The sequence below is a fragment of the Solea solea genome, chromosome 15 (assembly GCF_958295425.1).
Source record: "Solea solea chromosome 15, fSolSol10.1, whole genome shotgun sequence".
NCBI classification, from domain to species: Eukaryota; Metazoa; Chordata; class Actinopteri; order Pleuronectiformes; family Soleidae; genus Solea; species Solea solea.
The window spans coordinates 2,974,758-2,992,045 of NC_081148.1; the positions used below are offsets into that span (position 1 = coordinate 2,974,758).

General features: G+C 41.6%; 1 protein-coding gene across 2 annotated transcripts in view; it reads left to right on the plus strand.

Moving 5' to 3' along the window:
- vps8 (VPS8 subunit of CORVET complex) overlaps positions 1 to 17,288 on the plus strand; it is a 69,642-nt gene that overhangs the window by 31,252 nt on the left and 21,102 nt on the right. For both annotated transcript variants that reach the window (XM_058651552.1, XM_058651553.1), the window contains exons 31-36: positions 1,123 to 1,207; positions 1,318 to 1,416; positions 2,878 to 2,967; positions 3,944 to 3,990; positions 4,389 to 4,533; positions 5,273 to 5,362. In XM_058651552.1, coding sequence (XP_058507535.1) covers positions 1,123 to 1,207; positions 1,318 to 1,416; positions 2,878 to 2,967; positions 3,944 to 3,990; positions 4,389 to 4,533; positions 5,273 to 5,362 — 556 coding nt within the window. The remainder of the gene's footprint in view (positions 1 to 1,122; positions 1,208 to 1,317; positions 1,417 to 2,877; positions 2,968 to 3,943; positions 3,991 to 4,388; positions 4,534 to 5,272; positions 5,363 to 17,288) is intronic.

Consider the following 17,288-nt stretch of genomic DNA (forward strand, 5'->3'; position numbering starts at 1 on the left):
TCAAAATGCTTTTACACTGAAGGGCTATGCTGTCCACATGATAGAGTTTTAAGTCAATCAGTTCCTGCCTCGTTTGGTAAGTTTCTATCATGTGGGTAAACATTGAAGTCACAGATGAATGTAGGCAGCAGTGGATCAGAGGGAAAAGGCAGAATAACAGCAAGATAAAGCAACAAACATAATCTTTAAATATTGTTGACACTGCTGAATCTACGCTATATCAAGAAAAAGTGATGATTTATCGTCACTTTTTCCAAGTCTCAAAAAGGTCGGGGTTCTTTCTTGTGTCGTGCAAAAAGTACAAAGGGACACAAATCTCACACATTGTTTTTAATTAAAAGCAAACATTTACAAAATGATTGTGCTGACAAAATAAAATATGTAAACAATGTCAATATGGGTCAAAGGTCACAAATGCTTTAACTTTCTCACTCACTCAGAGACCTTAATTAATGTCAATTCACCTGTCCTCTTTATTCACCTGTCCTCCTCATTCACCTGTCCTCTTCATTCACCTGTCCTCCTCATTCACCTGTCCTCATTATTCACCTGTCCTCATTATTCACCTGTCCTCATCATTCACCTGTCCTCCTCATTCACCTGTCCAGTCTTGTTTTGAAATTTGGTTTGCTTTTAAAGCTGTAGTTTGTAACTTTTAAACATAAACAAAATTCCAAGGAATCACTGAGCAGTTTAGAAAGTGAACATGTCCTTCACTCAGCAAGCTAAGATAAAATAATCCTTTAATATTCCCACAATGGGGACGTTTACAGTGTCACAGCAGTGAAGACAATAAAGGTAAAGATAATAAATAATAAACATGCATTTTCACATCCATGATTGGACAATATAGAAAGACTATTAAGATGATAAAAATAGAATATAGAGTATATAGTATGTACATTAAATAAATCTTTTTTAGTATTGTTGTTGTGGTGACATTCGCGTGCTAAACACAGAGTTAACACATTTTATGCCACAACTGAGCAGACGAGGATGAAGGAGCACACATCACGAGTAAAGCCAGTAATTACTTAGAAATCAACATGTTGTGATCGATGGTTGTACTGCTTTAACCGAGGAAGGTCATTTATATTGCACTCTGTGATTCTCCTGCTGCAGCTACCAGATCTGTGAATTTCTGTATGAGAAGAGACATCTCTATGACAGGATCATTGACTGCTACCTGAGAGACTCGCTCAGAAAGGTAATGCTTTTATAAAACACACATTTACTGGCTCCAAATGTGTGCACTTATACATGTGATGGTTGGTGTGAATGTATTCAAATGAAGCATTGGGTTTGGTGGTGGGTTAGGGTGAAATCTTCAGCTATATCCACAATCTGCTGTCCATGCCTGGCTACAGTCCTGAGGAGAAGCAAGCAGTCAAGGGCAAAGCTCTGCAGCACATTCAGGTCAGTAAATACACCAACCAATCATCCAGTCTCCAGCTACTCCTGAGGGAATGCTCCAATTCCAGGCTGGATGAGAAATGTAGTCAACAAGTGTTAGAAACCAGATACTACTAAATATACTAAATATAGGAGAGTATATGATCAACTCATATGTGCTTATGTAACATACTGCTTGAACACTTCTTTAACCTTGAAACTGGCAAACTTGACCCCATTGGATTGTGGGGCTTTGTCAGACTTGGTCAGGCTTCAGTCCGAGGGTTTGATGTGTTCTTTCAATTCTGGGATTGATGTTTGGGGCATTTCCAGGTTCTCTTTAAGCACATTCTCCACAAAGGCTGCCACCCCAACAAGAAGTTAATATCCAACCCTTCTACGATATTGTGAATGCTTAAGTTTATCCATTATTTTCCCTCATCGATTAATCGAGTAATTGTTTGGTTCATAAAATGTCAGACAACGTTAAAAAACGTTGATCAGTATTTGTCAAACTTGGAAATGATGATGTTCTCGAATGCCTTGTTTGGTCCACAAACTAAAATCATTCACTTTTAATGATTTCTTTGTTGTATGGAGCAAAGAAATGAAGAAAATATTCACATCTAAGAAGCTGAAACAATAAGAAATCTTGTTTTAATCTTCAATTCTAAGAAAGAAAATCAAAATAGTTGACAATTAATTTAGTAATCGATTAATAATCAATGAATCTAGTAATTGTTTCAGCTCTACTTAAGTTATTGCATCTCCCCTCTTGGTCCATTAATCAGTAGCTCCTCTGTTGCCTCTCTGAAGTCTCTCCTCCATTTTATAGACCTGGTTTTAAGCCTTGTCCAACCTGTTGTTAGTTTTGTTTATGACGTTCTTAATTTCTCGGAGAACATCAGCGTTTTCATGGTAAAAAATCTCAGTTCCTGGAGAATAGTTTGTTAGCTAGCCATATCCATACATAAGATGGCTGCAGTCATCTTCTTTGTCTCCCTTGTGGAATAATATCAATGCCATTTACGTTCACGTAGCAGCTATTAAAGTAAATTCACCAAAAAGTCAGTTTTCTGAGACACGGCTCAGCGAGCGCTAAAACTAAGGCACTACGATCATGGCTGCCCAGTGTTGCCACATGGGAGATGAAATATTGAAATATTGTAGCAGCAGCTTAAAATAATCGTATTTTGATGTAGCTCAGGTTCATCTGCTTCAATAACACATTATCATATTGTAGCCAAATATAAAACTGGGATATTTTTCCCATTCGTTTCTTTAAATGTGTTTTTTGTGTGATTTCTGACTTTTGTCTATGATTTGTTTAGTTACACATTTTTTCACGCACAACAAATCCTCACATTCTTGCTTTTTGGTCACATGTTGAGTGAACAAACTCATTCATGATGCCATGTTACAGATGAACAAGGACACTCTTTGGTCTATATGTGAATTTGTTTGTATTCCAACATATGCTCACAGGAGCTGGTGACCCTTGACCCCGCCAAATCAGCTGACATAGTGTTGTTTCACCTCACTGGGGAGGTGCAGCAGATCATCTCTCAGCTTCAGGTAAGTTTATGATCAAATAGAAAGATCTTTATTTTATGCAACAATATCTATCAACATATCAAGTTTATTTTTACATTGTCTTTTCATTTTAGCATAATGATGAATTCAATCACATTCAGAGTGTGTTCCAGTTACAATAAGTCATAATTTCACAGTTGTGAGGTGAAAGATTATCATTAAAACTTTAACTTTTTAAAATTTTACAATTAAAAATGTTTGCTCCAAGTGTTTTTTTGTGTCCAGTTTGGTAAGTTGTGCACACAGCACTCTCTTACTGGTGTCTATGGATACATGGTTATGTTACCTACCTTTTTAGTATGGCTTTTAATCACACTTTTCTTTATTAATAACACTGTTTATTTATTTATTTATTTATTTATCTTCCCTAATTTTAGATATTTTTATCTCTAGTTTCCTCATTGATATTAGTGTTTACAGACAGTTTTGTTTATTAAAATTAAACATTTTCATTTTTTTTTTCTTTTTCATACTCAATGTGTTCTTATGTTTGTGTTTGAATCCTTTACCTCTGTTATTTTTTACATTTTTATTTCCATAAAGCACATAATGACGTCTGTGTATGACGTGTAGGGGTTGTGGCGTAATGTGTATGTATCAAATGCATCTGATTCGCTTGCTGGTTAGTGAACCTAGCTGTAAGGCTCACAATAAACACAGAATAATAATAACCTGACATGACAACACAGCCACCCATGGAGGTTTTATTGGCTCTTGTTATATGTTATAGCAGGATAAGCATATACAGGGTGTCCATAAAGTCTCTTTACAATTTTAAACATGTATTACAAAGGCAGTTGATAAGATGCAAAGGGCAATAAAGTAATGTCTAATTCTCTCTCTCTCTCTCTCTCTCTCTCTCCCTCTCTCTCTCTCTCTCTCTCTCTCTCTCTCTCTCTCTCTCTCTCTCCCTCCCTCTCTCTCTCTCTCTCTCTCCCTCTCTCTCTCACTCCTGTAGGATGATGAGCTCATTTTCAAATTCCTCAGCTGCCTCTTGGAGCCCAGGTACAGTGTGTGTTAATTTGTTTTAATGCTGAGGACACAGTGGAGTCAATGAGCGGCATCACAGAACGTCTGGCCTTTTATTCAGGCACATACAGGCGACGCTAGCTCAGTGCTAGAGGGCAAGACACTTAACCCCACGTTCCTCAATCCATTTATTTATTTCAACAAGGCTGTCATTGTAAAACAAGTTGAAGAGTCCTGGCATTTAATTGATTGTAGACATATTTAAAAGCATATTCATAATGGTCATTTAAATCAAAGGCAAACCAAAATGTAAAACAGCAGTGGACACAACAGAGGTGTGTGACAAATAGTAACACCACTGATGTGACACGACTCGTTTTCTTTACATTTCCATCCTTTGCTTTTCCTCACCTCGTGTGTGATCTGTCCCTCAGGGAGGGTCATCATTCACAGACCGCCCTGCCTCGGGAACGGGACCTCCATGAGCTCCAGCTGGACCTACTTTGCCGCTTCGCACCCGAGCAGCTCCTGAGCTTCCTGCAGACCTCCCAGCACTACAGACTGGAGGAGGCTATACAAGTACTGTCTGCTACTCTTTGTTTCAAATATCTCTATGAGCAAGAATGCAGAGCTGGAGAATGCAAATCATGTTTCACTTCAAGTGACAACAGACTACAGACAATGCCAGCAAACATTCCAGACCAAATAATAAATAAAAATACACGTTTGAGTAGGGGCCTTACAACAGAGCTGCAGTAGAAACATGAGTACACATTATTCTAAAGCAATATTTATTTTAGGTAACTTTTTTGATAGTGTTTTCTATTTCTCAGACATGATATTTAGTTGTACAGACACTAGGTATAGCCACTAACTGACCTGATGAGACAGGGTCACATAGGTGTTGGTCATAAACAGCTGAATACATTTAAAACTGGACTAAGAAATGGGTTTTAATTTGGGTGATACTGAGTTCTGATTATCCAGTAGAGTGTGTGATTGGATTTTTCTAAATTTAATATGCACAAATATCATTTGAATAACCATTCATTTGAGTTGGTTATATAGGATGATGAAAGAGAAATGACCCATTCTCCAATAATAATGGTCACTACCCAATGTGGCTTTTGTGACTGATTCTGGAAACACATTCCACAACTGTATGTGTTCACACCTGAACTTAATAGCCTATTGAATCTTTATTAATGTGCATTATCCCTGTTCACTAAACCGACAACAGGCCCTAACAGATGAATAATAATGTGCTGCTCTGTGTCTTTCTTTGCGTCTGTCTGTCTGTCTGTCTGTCTGTCTGTAGATAACACAGAAACACCACCACAACGAGGCCACAGCTTATCTGCTGGAGAAGAAGGGAGATGTTCATGGAGCCTTCACTGTCTTGTTAGAGGTACAGAAACTACACACACACACACACACAATCAGAGACTAATCATCCATGCCATTAATGAAGGAACTATAGTATGGTTGTTCCAAAGTTATATAATCCATAGTCATAATAATAATAATACTTATCTATCTGACCCTTATGTTGGTTTTAAGGATTAAGGATTTTGTTTCTTGTCATTATTGTTGTTGTTTCTTGCTTTCATTATCCTGGACTGATGAAAGTACTGTGAACTCTGATTTTTAACTATAAAGTCATTAGGGTTCGAGCAACAAGGTTGCAAGAAACCTATTGAAACTGGAAGGATTATTATTAGGGTTCGAGCAACAAGGTTGCAAGAACCCTATTGAAATGCAAAAGATTATTATTATTATTATTATTATTATTATTCCTAAAAGTAAATCGCATTTTTGAGGCCTTTCCCATACCCCAAAACTCACAGATTTTTGTGACCGCATCAATCCTGGTGTAAATTTACGTCTGAAAGTCGTTCGGGGAAAATGCGTGGAAAATTGGAAGTGGGAGGGGCTAGAAAGTCACGCAAAAAACTTCTATTAGGTCAACTCATGTCGGGTTTAACGTACGTGAACGAAACTTGGTACACACGTTCATTAGGTGGGGACGGTCAAAAAAGTCGATGACGACTTTCCCGTGAAACCTACAGGAAATCCGCCATCTTGGGTTGATTGGCCATTTTTGGGCGATTTTGGCGAATTCGCAGCAATGGTATTTGAACTATCTCCTCCTAGAGTTTTCGTGCGATCACCTTCAAACTTGGTGAGGTCCCCGTGGACCAGTTGAGGAGCTCACGGTATCAAAAGTTTTTTCAAATGTCGCACGGCGCACGAGATAGGGGGCGGCAAAGTTCGTGATGATTCTGATGTTTCGCATCAGAAAAACAAAACTCTTATAACTTTGCGATGGAAGGTCCAATCTGAACCAAACTTGCTATGATTGATGATGGGCCATGGCTGAAGACGTCTATGAAAAAACGGTGAAGTTTAAAACCAGCGCCTCCTTGTGGTGAAAGAAAATACACAAAAAAAAAGTTTTTTTACGATTTCGGGAATAACTTTTACACAGATAATCGTACCGCACTCAAAATTGGTGACAACAGTCAAAACACATGGTAGATGATGCGTGATCAATATGACGACAAATCGTTTAACGGTGTTGCCATGGCAACGACGCAAAGTCGGATTTTTGGGACAAAAAATCAAACTGCTACAACTTCGTGAATCCTGGTCCGATCTGAACCAAACTTGCTAGGATTGATGATAGTCCGGCCCTAAAGACGTCTATATGAAAATATTCAATTTCGAAAACAGCGCCCCCTGGTGACAGCAGACAATATGACAGCTTGTATTTCAATTATCTCCTCCTAGAGCTTTTGTGCGATCACCTTCAAACTTGGTGAGATCAATGTGGACGAGTTGAGCATCAAAAGTTATCAAAAGCTTTTTAAAATATTGTATGGCGTACGAGATAGGGGGCGCCAAAATTGGAGATAATAATAATTTTTCATAACAGACAATGAAACTCTTATAACTTCGCGATGGAAGGTCTGATCCCAACCAAACTTGCTATAGTTGATGATGGTTAGTTGCTGAAGACGACTATGTTGCTGAAACGGTACATTTTGAAAACAGCGCCTCCTGGTGGTGCTAGAAAATTCTAAAAAAACAAACTGTTACAACTTTGCCAATCCTGGTCCCATCTGAACCAAACTTGCAAGGATTGATGACAGTCCTGCCCTGAACACGTCTATATGAAAATGTTCATTTTCAAATACAGCGCCCCCTGGTGACAGCAGACAGAATTACATTTATAGTTTTTGATGCTGCTCCAACAGGGATCGTTGTATCCACTTGAAACTTAGTATGTGGGACCCCAGACCCTTCCTCAACATGTCCGTAAAAGGTCACCTTCCTACAGGAAGTGGAAGGCCCAAAACAGGAAGTAAAGTCTTACATTGTCCGATTGACACGAAACTAGATATGTGAGTTACGGGACCTTCCCTGAACATGTTTACGGAGACGCCGTTGACCGAACAGGAAGTCGGCCATTTTAAACAGGAAGTGCCCTCTAACTTTGCCGTACGTTGTCCGATCTGCACAAAACCTTATATGTGACACCAGGGACCTGTCCTGAGCATGTCCGTAAAAGGTCACCTCCCTACAGGAAGTGGAACGCCCGAAACAGGAAGTAAAGTCTTACATTGTCCGATCTGAACAAAACTTGATATGTAAGACAAGGGAACTTCCCTGAACACGTTTACGGAGACGAACAGGAAGTTGGCGATTTTAAACAGGAAGTGCCCTCTAACTTTGCCGTACGTTGTCCGATTTGCACGAAACCTTTTATGTGACACCAGGGACCTGTCCTGAGCATGTCTGCAAGAGATGACCTCCCAACAGGAAGTGGAATGCCCGAAACAGGAAGTAAACTCTAAGATTATCCGATCTGCACAAAACTTGATATGTAAGACAAGAGAAGTTCCCTGAACACGTTTACGTACACGCACTTGACCGAACAGGAAGTCTGCCATTTTAAACAGGAAGTGCCCTATAACTTTATCATACGTTGCCCGATCCCCCTCGAAATTTGGAACGACATGCGCAGGGACGCCGCTGAAAATAACTAATACTGAAAATAACTAGTACTGAAAATAACTAGTACCGCGCGCGGTGAATGAACGGGTGAGAGCGCGAGGCACGCGGGGAGCCGTGGCACACGGCGACCCGCGTGGGTCGGCTCGAACCCGTTCAGAACCGCGCGCGGTACTAGTTATTTTCAGTACTAGTTATTTTCAGTATTAGTTATTTTTAGGGTTCGAGCAACAAGGTTGCAAGAAACCTATTGAAACTGGAAGGATTATTATTATTATTATTCTTATTATTCCCCCAAATGAATTGCCTTTTTGAGGCCTTTCCCATACCCCAAAACTCACCAATTTTTGTGACCGCATCAATCGTGGTGTAAATTTACGTCTGAAAAAGGTTCGGGGAATGTGCGTCGAAAATTGAATGTGGGAGGGGCCAATAAGTGCGGCGCCACCTGTCCAAATTCACCATGACCAACACAAATATCGCACATGCACGAAATTCGGTACACATGTGTAGTGGGTCAGGATGAAGAAAAAATTACATTATGACCATGATCCAAACCCAACAGGAAATCCGCCATCTTGGGTTGATTGGCGATTTTTTGGCGATTTTGGCGAATTCGCAGCAATGGTATTTGAACTAACTCCTCCTAGAGTTTTCGTGCGATCACCTTCAAACTTGGTGAGGTCCCTGTGGACCAGTTGAGGAGCTCACGGTATCAAAAGTTTTTTCAAATGTCGCATGGCGCACGAGATAGGGGGCGGCAAAGTTCGTGATGATTCTGATGTTTCGCATCAGAAAAAAAAACCTCTTATAACTTTGCGATGGAAGGTCCGATCCGAACCAAACTTGCTACCATTGATGATGGGCCATGGCTGAAGACGTCTATGAAAAAACGGTGAAGTTTGAAAACAGCGCCTCCTTGTGGTGAAAGAAAATACACAAAAAAAAAGTTTTTTTACGATTTCGGGATTAACTTTTACACAGATAATCGTACCGCACTCAAAATTGGTGACAACAGTCAAAACACATGGTAGATGATGCGTGATCAATATGACGACAAATCGTTTAACGGTGTTGCCATGGCAACGACTCAAAGTCGGATTTTTGGGACAAAAAATCAAACTGCTACAACTTCGTGAATCCTGGTCCGATCTGAACCAAACTTGCTAGGATTGATGATAGTCCGGCCCTAAAGACGTCTATATGAAAATATTACATTTCGAAAACAGCGCCCCCTGGTGACAGCAGACAATATGACAGCTTGTATTTCAATTATCTCCTCCTAGAGCTTTTGTGCGATCACCTTCAAACTTGGTGAGATCAATGTGGACGAGTTGAGCATCAAAAGTTATCAAAAGCTTTTTAAAATATTGTATGGCGTAGGAGATAGGGGGCGCCAAAATTGGAGATAATAATAATTTTTCACAACAGACAGTAAAACTCTTATAACGTCGCGATGGAAGGTCTGATCCCAACCAAACTTGCTATAGTTGATGATGGTTAGTTGCTGAAGACGACTATGTTGCTGAAACGGTACATTTTGAAAACAGCGCCTCCTGGTGGTGGTAGAAAATTCTAAAAAAACAAACTGTTACAACTTTGCCAATCCTGGTCCGATCTGAACCAAACTTGCAAGGATTGATGACAGTCCGGCCCTGAACACATCTATATGAAAATATTCATTTTCAAATACAGCGCCCCCTGGTGACAGCAGACAGAATTACATTTATAGTTTTTGAGACTGCTCCAACAGGGATTGTTGTATCCACTTGAAACTTAGTATGTGGGACCCCAGACCCTTCCTCAACATGTCCGTAAAAGGTCACCTCCCTACAGGAAGTGGAACGCCCGAAACAGGAAGTAAAGTCTTACATTGTCCGATTGACACGAAACTAGATATGTGAGTTACTGGACCTTCCCTGAACATGTTTACGGAGACGCCGTTGACCGAACAGGAAGTCGGCCATTTTAAACAGGAAGTGCCCTCTAACTTTGCCGTACGTTGTCCGATCTGCACAAAACCTTATATGTGACACCAGGGACCTGTCCTGAGCATGTCCGTAAAAGGTCACCTCCCTACAGGAAGTGGAACGCCCGAAACAGGAAGTAAAGTCTTACATTGTCCGATCTGAACAAAACTTGATATGTAAGACAAGGGAACTTCCCTGAACACGTTTATGGAGACGAACAGGAAGTTGGCGATTTTAAACAGGAAGTGCCCTCTAACTTTGCCGTACGTTGTCCGATTTGCACGAAACCTTTTATGTGACACCAGGGACCTGTCCTGAGCATGTCTGCAAGAGATGACCTCCCAACAGGAAGTGGAATGCCCGAAACAGGAAGTCAACTCTAAGATTGTCCGATCTGCACAAAACTTGTTATTATTATTATTATTAGGGTTCGAGCAACAAGGTTGCAAGAAACCTATTGAAACTGGAAGGATTATTAGGGTTCGAGCAACAAGGTTGCAAGAACCCTATTGAAACTGGAAGGATTATTATTATTATTATTATTAGGGTTCGAGCAACAAGGTTGCAAGAAACCTATTGAAACTGGAAGGATTATTATTATTATTATTCTTATTATTCCCCCAAATGAATTGCCTTTTTGAGGCCTTTCCCATACCCCAAAACTCACCAATTTTTGTGACCGCATCAATCCTGGTGTAAATTTACGTCTGAAAAAGGTTCGGGGAATGTGCGTCGAAAATTGAATGTGGGAGGGGCCAATAAGTGCGGCGCCACCTGTCCAAATTCACCATGACCAACACAAATATCGCACATGCACGAAATTCGGTACACATGTGTAGTGGGTCAGGATGAAGAAAAAATTACATTATGACCATGATCCAAACCCAACAGGAAATCCGCCATCTTGGGTTGATTGGCGATTTTTTGGCGATTTTGGCGAATTCGCAGCAATGGTATTTGAACCAACTCCTCCTAGAGTTTTCGTGCGATCACCTTCAAACTTGGTGAGGTCCCTGTGGACCAGTTGAGGAGCTCACGGTATCAAAAGTTTTTTCAAATGTCGCACGGCACACGAGATAGGGGGCGGCAAAGTTCGTGATGATTCTGATGTTTCGCATCAGAAAAAAAAAACTCTTATAACTTTGCGATGGAAGGTCCGATCCGAACCAAACTTGCTACCATTGATGATGGGCCATGGCTGAAGACGTCTATGAAAAAACGGTGAAGTTTGAAAACAGCGCCTCCTTGTGGTGAAAGAAAATACACAAAAAAAATTTTTTTTTACGATTTCGGGAATAACTTTTACACAGATAATCGTACCGCACTCAAAATTGGTGACAACAGTCAAAACACATGGTAGATGATGCGTGATCAATATGACGACAAATCGTTTAACGGTGTTGCCATGGCAACGACGCAAAGTCGGATTTTTGGGACAAAAAATCAAACTGCTACAACTTCGTGAATCCTGGTCCGATCTGAACCAAACTTGCTAGGATTGATGATAGTCCGGCCCTAAAGACGTCTATATGAAAATATTAAATTTCGAAAACAGCACCCCCTGGTGACAGCAGACAATATGACAGCTTGTATTTCAATTATCTCCTCCTAGAGCTTTTGTGCGATCACCTTCAAACTTGGTGAGATCAATGTGGACGAGTTGAGCATCAAAAGTTATCAAAAGCTTTTTAAAATATTGTATGGCGTACGAGATAGGGGGCGCCAAAATTGGAGATAATAATAATTTTTCATAACAGACAATGAAACTCTTATAACTTCGCGATGGAAGGTCCGATCCCAACCAAACTTGCTATAGTTGATGATGGTTAGTTGCTGAAGACGACTATGTTGCTGAAACGGTACATTTTGAAAACAGCGCCTCCTGGTGGTGGTAGAAAATTCTAAAAAAACAAACTGTTACAACTTTGCCAATCCTGGTCCGATCTGAACCAAACTTGCAAGGATTGATGACAGTCCGGCCCTGAACACGTCTATATGAAAATATTCATTTTCAAATACAGCGCCCCCTGGTGACAGCAGACAGAATTACATTTATAGTTTTTGATGCTGCTCCAACAGGGATTGTTGTATCCACTTGAAACTTAGTATGTGGGACCCCAGACCCTTCCTCAACATGTCCGTAAAAGGTCACCTCCCTACAGGAAGTGGAACGCCCGAAACAGGAAGTAAAGTCTTACATTGTCCGATTGACACGAAACTAGATATGTGAGTTACTGGACCTTCCCTGAACATGTTTACGGAGACGCCGTTGACCGAACAGGAAGTCGGCCATTTTAAACAGGAAGTGCCCTCTAACTTTGCCGTACGTTGTCCGATCTGCACAAAACCTTATATGTGAGTTAAGGGACCTGTCCTGAGCATGTCCGTAAAAGGTCACCTCCCTACAGGAAGTGGAACGCCCGAAACAGGAAGTAAAGTCTTACATTGTCCGATCTGAACAAAACTTGATATGTAAGACAAGGGAACTTCCCTGAACACGTTTACGGAGACGAACAGGAAGTTGGCCATTTTAAACAGGAAGTGCCCTCTAACTTTGCCGTACGTTGTCCGATCTGCACAAAACCTTATATGTGACACCAGGGACCTGTCCTGAGCATGTCCGTAAAAGGTCACCTCCCTACAGGAAGTGGAACGCCCGAAACAGGAAGTAAAGTCTTACATTGTCCGATCTGAACAAAACTTGATATGTAAGACAAGGGAACTTCCCTGAACACGTTTACGGAGACGAACAGGAAGTTGGCCATTTTAAACAGGAAGTGCCCTCTAACTTTGCAGTACATTGTCCGATTTGCACGAAACCTTTTATGTGACACCAGGGACCTGTCCTGAGCATGTCTGCAAGAGATGACCTCCCAACAGGAAGTGGAATGCCCGAAACAGGAAGTAAACTCTAAGATTGTCCGATCTGAACAAAACTTGATATGTAAGACAAGGGAACTTCCCTGAACACGTTTACGGACGCGCATTTGACCGAACAGGAAGTCGGCCATTTTAAACAGGAAGTGCCCTATAACTTTGCCATACGTTGCCGCGATCCCCCCCGAAATTTGGATCGACATGCACAGGGACGCCGCTGAAAATAACTAGTACTGAAAATAACTAGTACCGCGCGCGGTGAATGAACGGGTGAGAGCGCGAGGCACGCGGGGAGCCGTGGCACACGGCGACCCGCGTGGGTCGGCTCGAACCCGTTCAGAACCGCGCGCGGTACTAGTTATTTTTATTCTTATTATTCCCCCAAATGAATTGCCTTTTTGAGGCCTTTCCCATACCCCAAAACTCACCAATTTTTGTGACCGCATCAATCCTGGTGTAAATTTACGTCTGAAAAAGGTTCGGGGAATGTGCGTCGAAAATTGAATGTGGGAGGGGCCAATAAGTGCGGCGCCACCTGTCCAAATTCACCATGACCAACACAAATATCGCACATGCACGAAATTCGGTACACATGTGTAGTGGGTCAGGATGAAGAAAAAATTACATTATGACCATGATCCAAACCCAACAGGAAATCCGCCATCTTGGGTTGATTGGCCATTTTTTGGCGATTTTGGCGAATTCGCAGCAATGGTATTTGAACTAACTCCTCCTAGAGTTTTCGTGCGATCACCTTCAAACTTGGTGAGGTCCCTGTGGACCAGTTGAGGAGCTCACGGTATCAAAAGTTTTTTCAAATGTCACATGGCGCACGAGATAGGGGGCGGCAAAGTTCGTGATGATTCTGATGTTTCGCATCAGAAAAACAAAACTCTTATAACTTTGCGATGGAAGGTCCGATCCGAACCAAACTTGCTATGATTGATGATGGGCCATGGCTGAAGACGTCTATGAAAAAACGGTGAAGTTTGAAAACAGCGCCTCCTTGTGGTGAAAGAAAATACACAAAAAAAGAGTTTTTTTACGATTTCGGGAATAACTTTTACACAGGTAATCGTACCGCACTCAAAATTGGTGACAACAGTCAAAACACATGGTAGATGATGCGTGATCAATATGACGACAAATCGTTTAACGGTGTTGCCATGGCAACAACGCAAAGTCGGATTTTTGGGACAAAAAATCAAACTGCTACAACTTCGTGAATCCTGGTCCGATCTGAACCAAACTTGCTAGGATTGATGACAGTCCGGCCCTAAAGACGTCTATATGAAAATATCCTATTTCAAAAACAGCGCCCCCTGGTGACAGCAGACAATATGACAGCTTGTATTTCAATTATCTCCTCCTAGAGCTTTTGTGCGATCACCTTCAAACTTGGTGAGATCAATGTGGACGAGTTGAGCATCAAAAGTTATCAAAAGCTTTTTAAAATATTGTATGGCGTACGAGATAGGGGGCGCCAAAGTTGGAGATAATAATAATTTTTCACAACAGACAATGAAACTCTTATAACTTCGCGATGGAAGGTCTGATCCCAACCAAACTTGCTATAGTTGATGATGGTTAGTTGCTGAAGACGACTATGTTGCTGAAACGGTACATTTTGAAAACAGCGCCTCCTGGTGGTGGTAGAAAATTCTAAAAAAACAAACTGTTACAACTTTGCCAATCCTGGTCCGATCTGAACCAAACTTGCAAGGATTGATGACAGTCCGGCCCTGAACACGTCTATATGAAAATATTCATTTTCAAATACAGCGCCCCCTGGTGACAGCAGACAGAATTACATTTATAGTTTTTGATGCTGCTCCAACAGGGATTGTTGTATCCACTTGAAACTTAGTATGTGGGACCCCAGACCCTTCCTCAACATGTCCGTAAAAGGTCACCTCCCTACAGGAAGTGGAACGCCCGAAACAGGAAGTAAAGTCTTACATTGTCCGATTGACACGAAACTAGATATGTGAGTTACTGGACCTTCCCTGAACATGTTTACGGAGACGCCGTTGACCGAACAGGAAGTCGGCCATTTTAAACAGGAAGTGCCCTCTAACTTTGCCGTACGTTGTCCGATCTGCACAAAACCTTATATGTGACACCAGGGACCTGTCCTGAGCATGTCCGTAAAAGGTCACCTCCCTACAGGAAGTGGAACGCCCGAAACAGGAAGTAAAGTCTTACATTGTCCGATCTGAACAAAACTTGATATGTAAGACAAGGGAACTTCCCTGAACACGTTTACGGAGACGAACAGGAAGTTGGCCATTTTAAACAGGAAGTGCCCTCTAACTTTGCCGTACGTTGTCCGATTTGCACGAAACCTTATATGTGACACCAGGGACCTGTTCTGAGCATGTCTGCAAAAGATGACCTCCCAACAGGAAGTGGAATGCCCGAAACAGGAAGTAAACTCTAAGATTGTCCGATCTGAACAAAACTTGATATGTAAGACAAGGGAAGTTCCCTGAACACGTTTACGGACACGCACTTGACCGAACAGGAAGTCTGCCATTTTAAACAGGAAGTGCCCTATAACTTTGCGATACGTTGCCCGATCCCCCTCGAAATTTGGAACGACATGCGCGGGGACGCCGCTGAAAATAACTAGTACTGAAAATAACTAGTACTGAAAATAACTAGTACCGCGCGCGGTGAATGAACGGGTGAGAGCGCGAGGCACGCGGGGAGCCGTGGCACACGGCGACCCGCGTGGGTCGGCTCGAACCCGTTCAGAACCGCGCGCGGTACTAGTTATTTTTATTATTATTATTCTTATTATTCCCCCAAATGAATTGCCTTTTTGAGGCCTTTCCCATACCCCAAAACTCACCAATTTTTGTGACCGCATCAATCCTGGTGTAAATTTACGTCTGAAAAAGGTTCGGGGAATGTGCGTCGAAAATTGAATGTGGGAGGGGCCAATAAGTGCGGCGCCACCTGTCCAAATTCACCATGACCAACACAATTATCGCACATGCCCGAAATTCGGTACACATGTGTAGTGGGTCAGGATGAAGAAAAAATTACATTATGACCATGATCCAAACCCAACAGGAAATCCGCCATCTTGGGTTGATTGGCCATTTTTGGGCGATTTTGGCGAATTCACAGCAATGGTATTTGAACTAACTCCTCCTAGAGTTTTCGTGCGATCACCTTCAAACTTGGTAAGGTCCCTGTGGACCAGTTGAGGAGCTCACGGTATCAAAAGTTTTTTCAAATGTCGCACGGCGCACGAGATAGGGGGCGGCAAAGTTCGTGATGATTCTGATGTTTCGCATCAGAAAAACAAAACTCTTATAACTTTGCGATGGAAGGTCCGATCCGAACCAAACTTGCTACCATTGATGATGGGCCATGGCTGAAGACGTCTATGAAAAAACGGTGAAGTTTGAAAACAGCGCCTTCTTGTGGTGAAAGAAAATACACAAAAAAAAAGTTTTTTTACGATTTCGGGAATAACTTTTACACAGATAATCGTATCGCACTGAAAATTGGTGACAACAGTCAAAACACATGGTAGATGATGCGTGATCAATATGACGACAAATCGTTTAACGGTGTTGCCATGACAACGACGCAAAGTCGGATTTTTGGGACAAAAAATCAAACTGCTACAACTTCGTGAATCCTGGTCTGATCTGAACCAAACTGGCTAGGATTGATGATAGTCCGACCCTAAAGACGTCTATATGAAAATATTCAATTTCGAAAACAGCGCCCCCTGGGGACAGCAGACAATATGACAGCTTGTATTTCAATTATCTCCTCCTAGAGCTTTTGTGCGATCACCTTCAAACTTGGTGAGATTAATGTGGACGAGTTGAGCATCAAAAGTTATCAAAAGCTTTTTAAAATATTGTATGGCGTACGAGATAGGGGGCGCCAAAATTGGAGATAATAATAATTTTTCATAACAGACAATGAAACTCTTATAACTTCGCGATGGAAGGTCTGATCCCAACCAAACTTGCTATAGTTGATGATGGTTAGTTGCTGAAGACGACTATGTTGCTGAAACGGTACATTTTGAAAACAGCGCCTCCTGGTGGTGGTAGAAAATTCTAAAAAAAGAAACTGTTACAACTTTGCCAATCCTGGTCCGATCTGAACCAAACTTGCAAGGATTGATGACAGTCCGGCCCTGAACACGTCTATATGAAAATATTCATTTTCAAATACAGCGCCCCCTGGTGACAGCAGACAGAATTACATTTATAGTTTTTGATGCTGCTCCAACAGGGATTGTTGTATCCACTTGAAACTTAGTATGTGGGACCCCAGACCCTTCCTCAACATGTCCGTAAAAGGTCACCTCCCTACAGGAAGTAGAACACCCGAAACAGGAAGTAAAGTCTTACATAGTCTGATTGACACGAAACTGGATATGTGAGTTAGGGGACCTTCCCTGAACATGTTTCCGGAGACGCCGTTGACCGAACAGGAAGT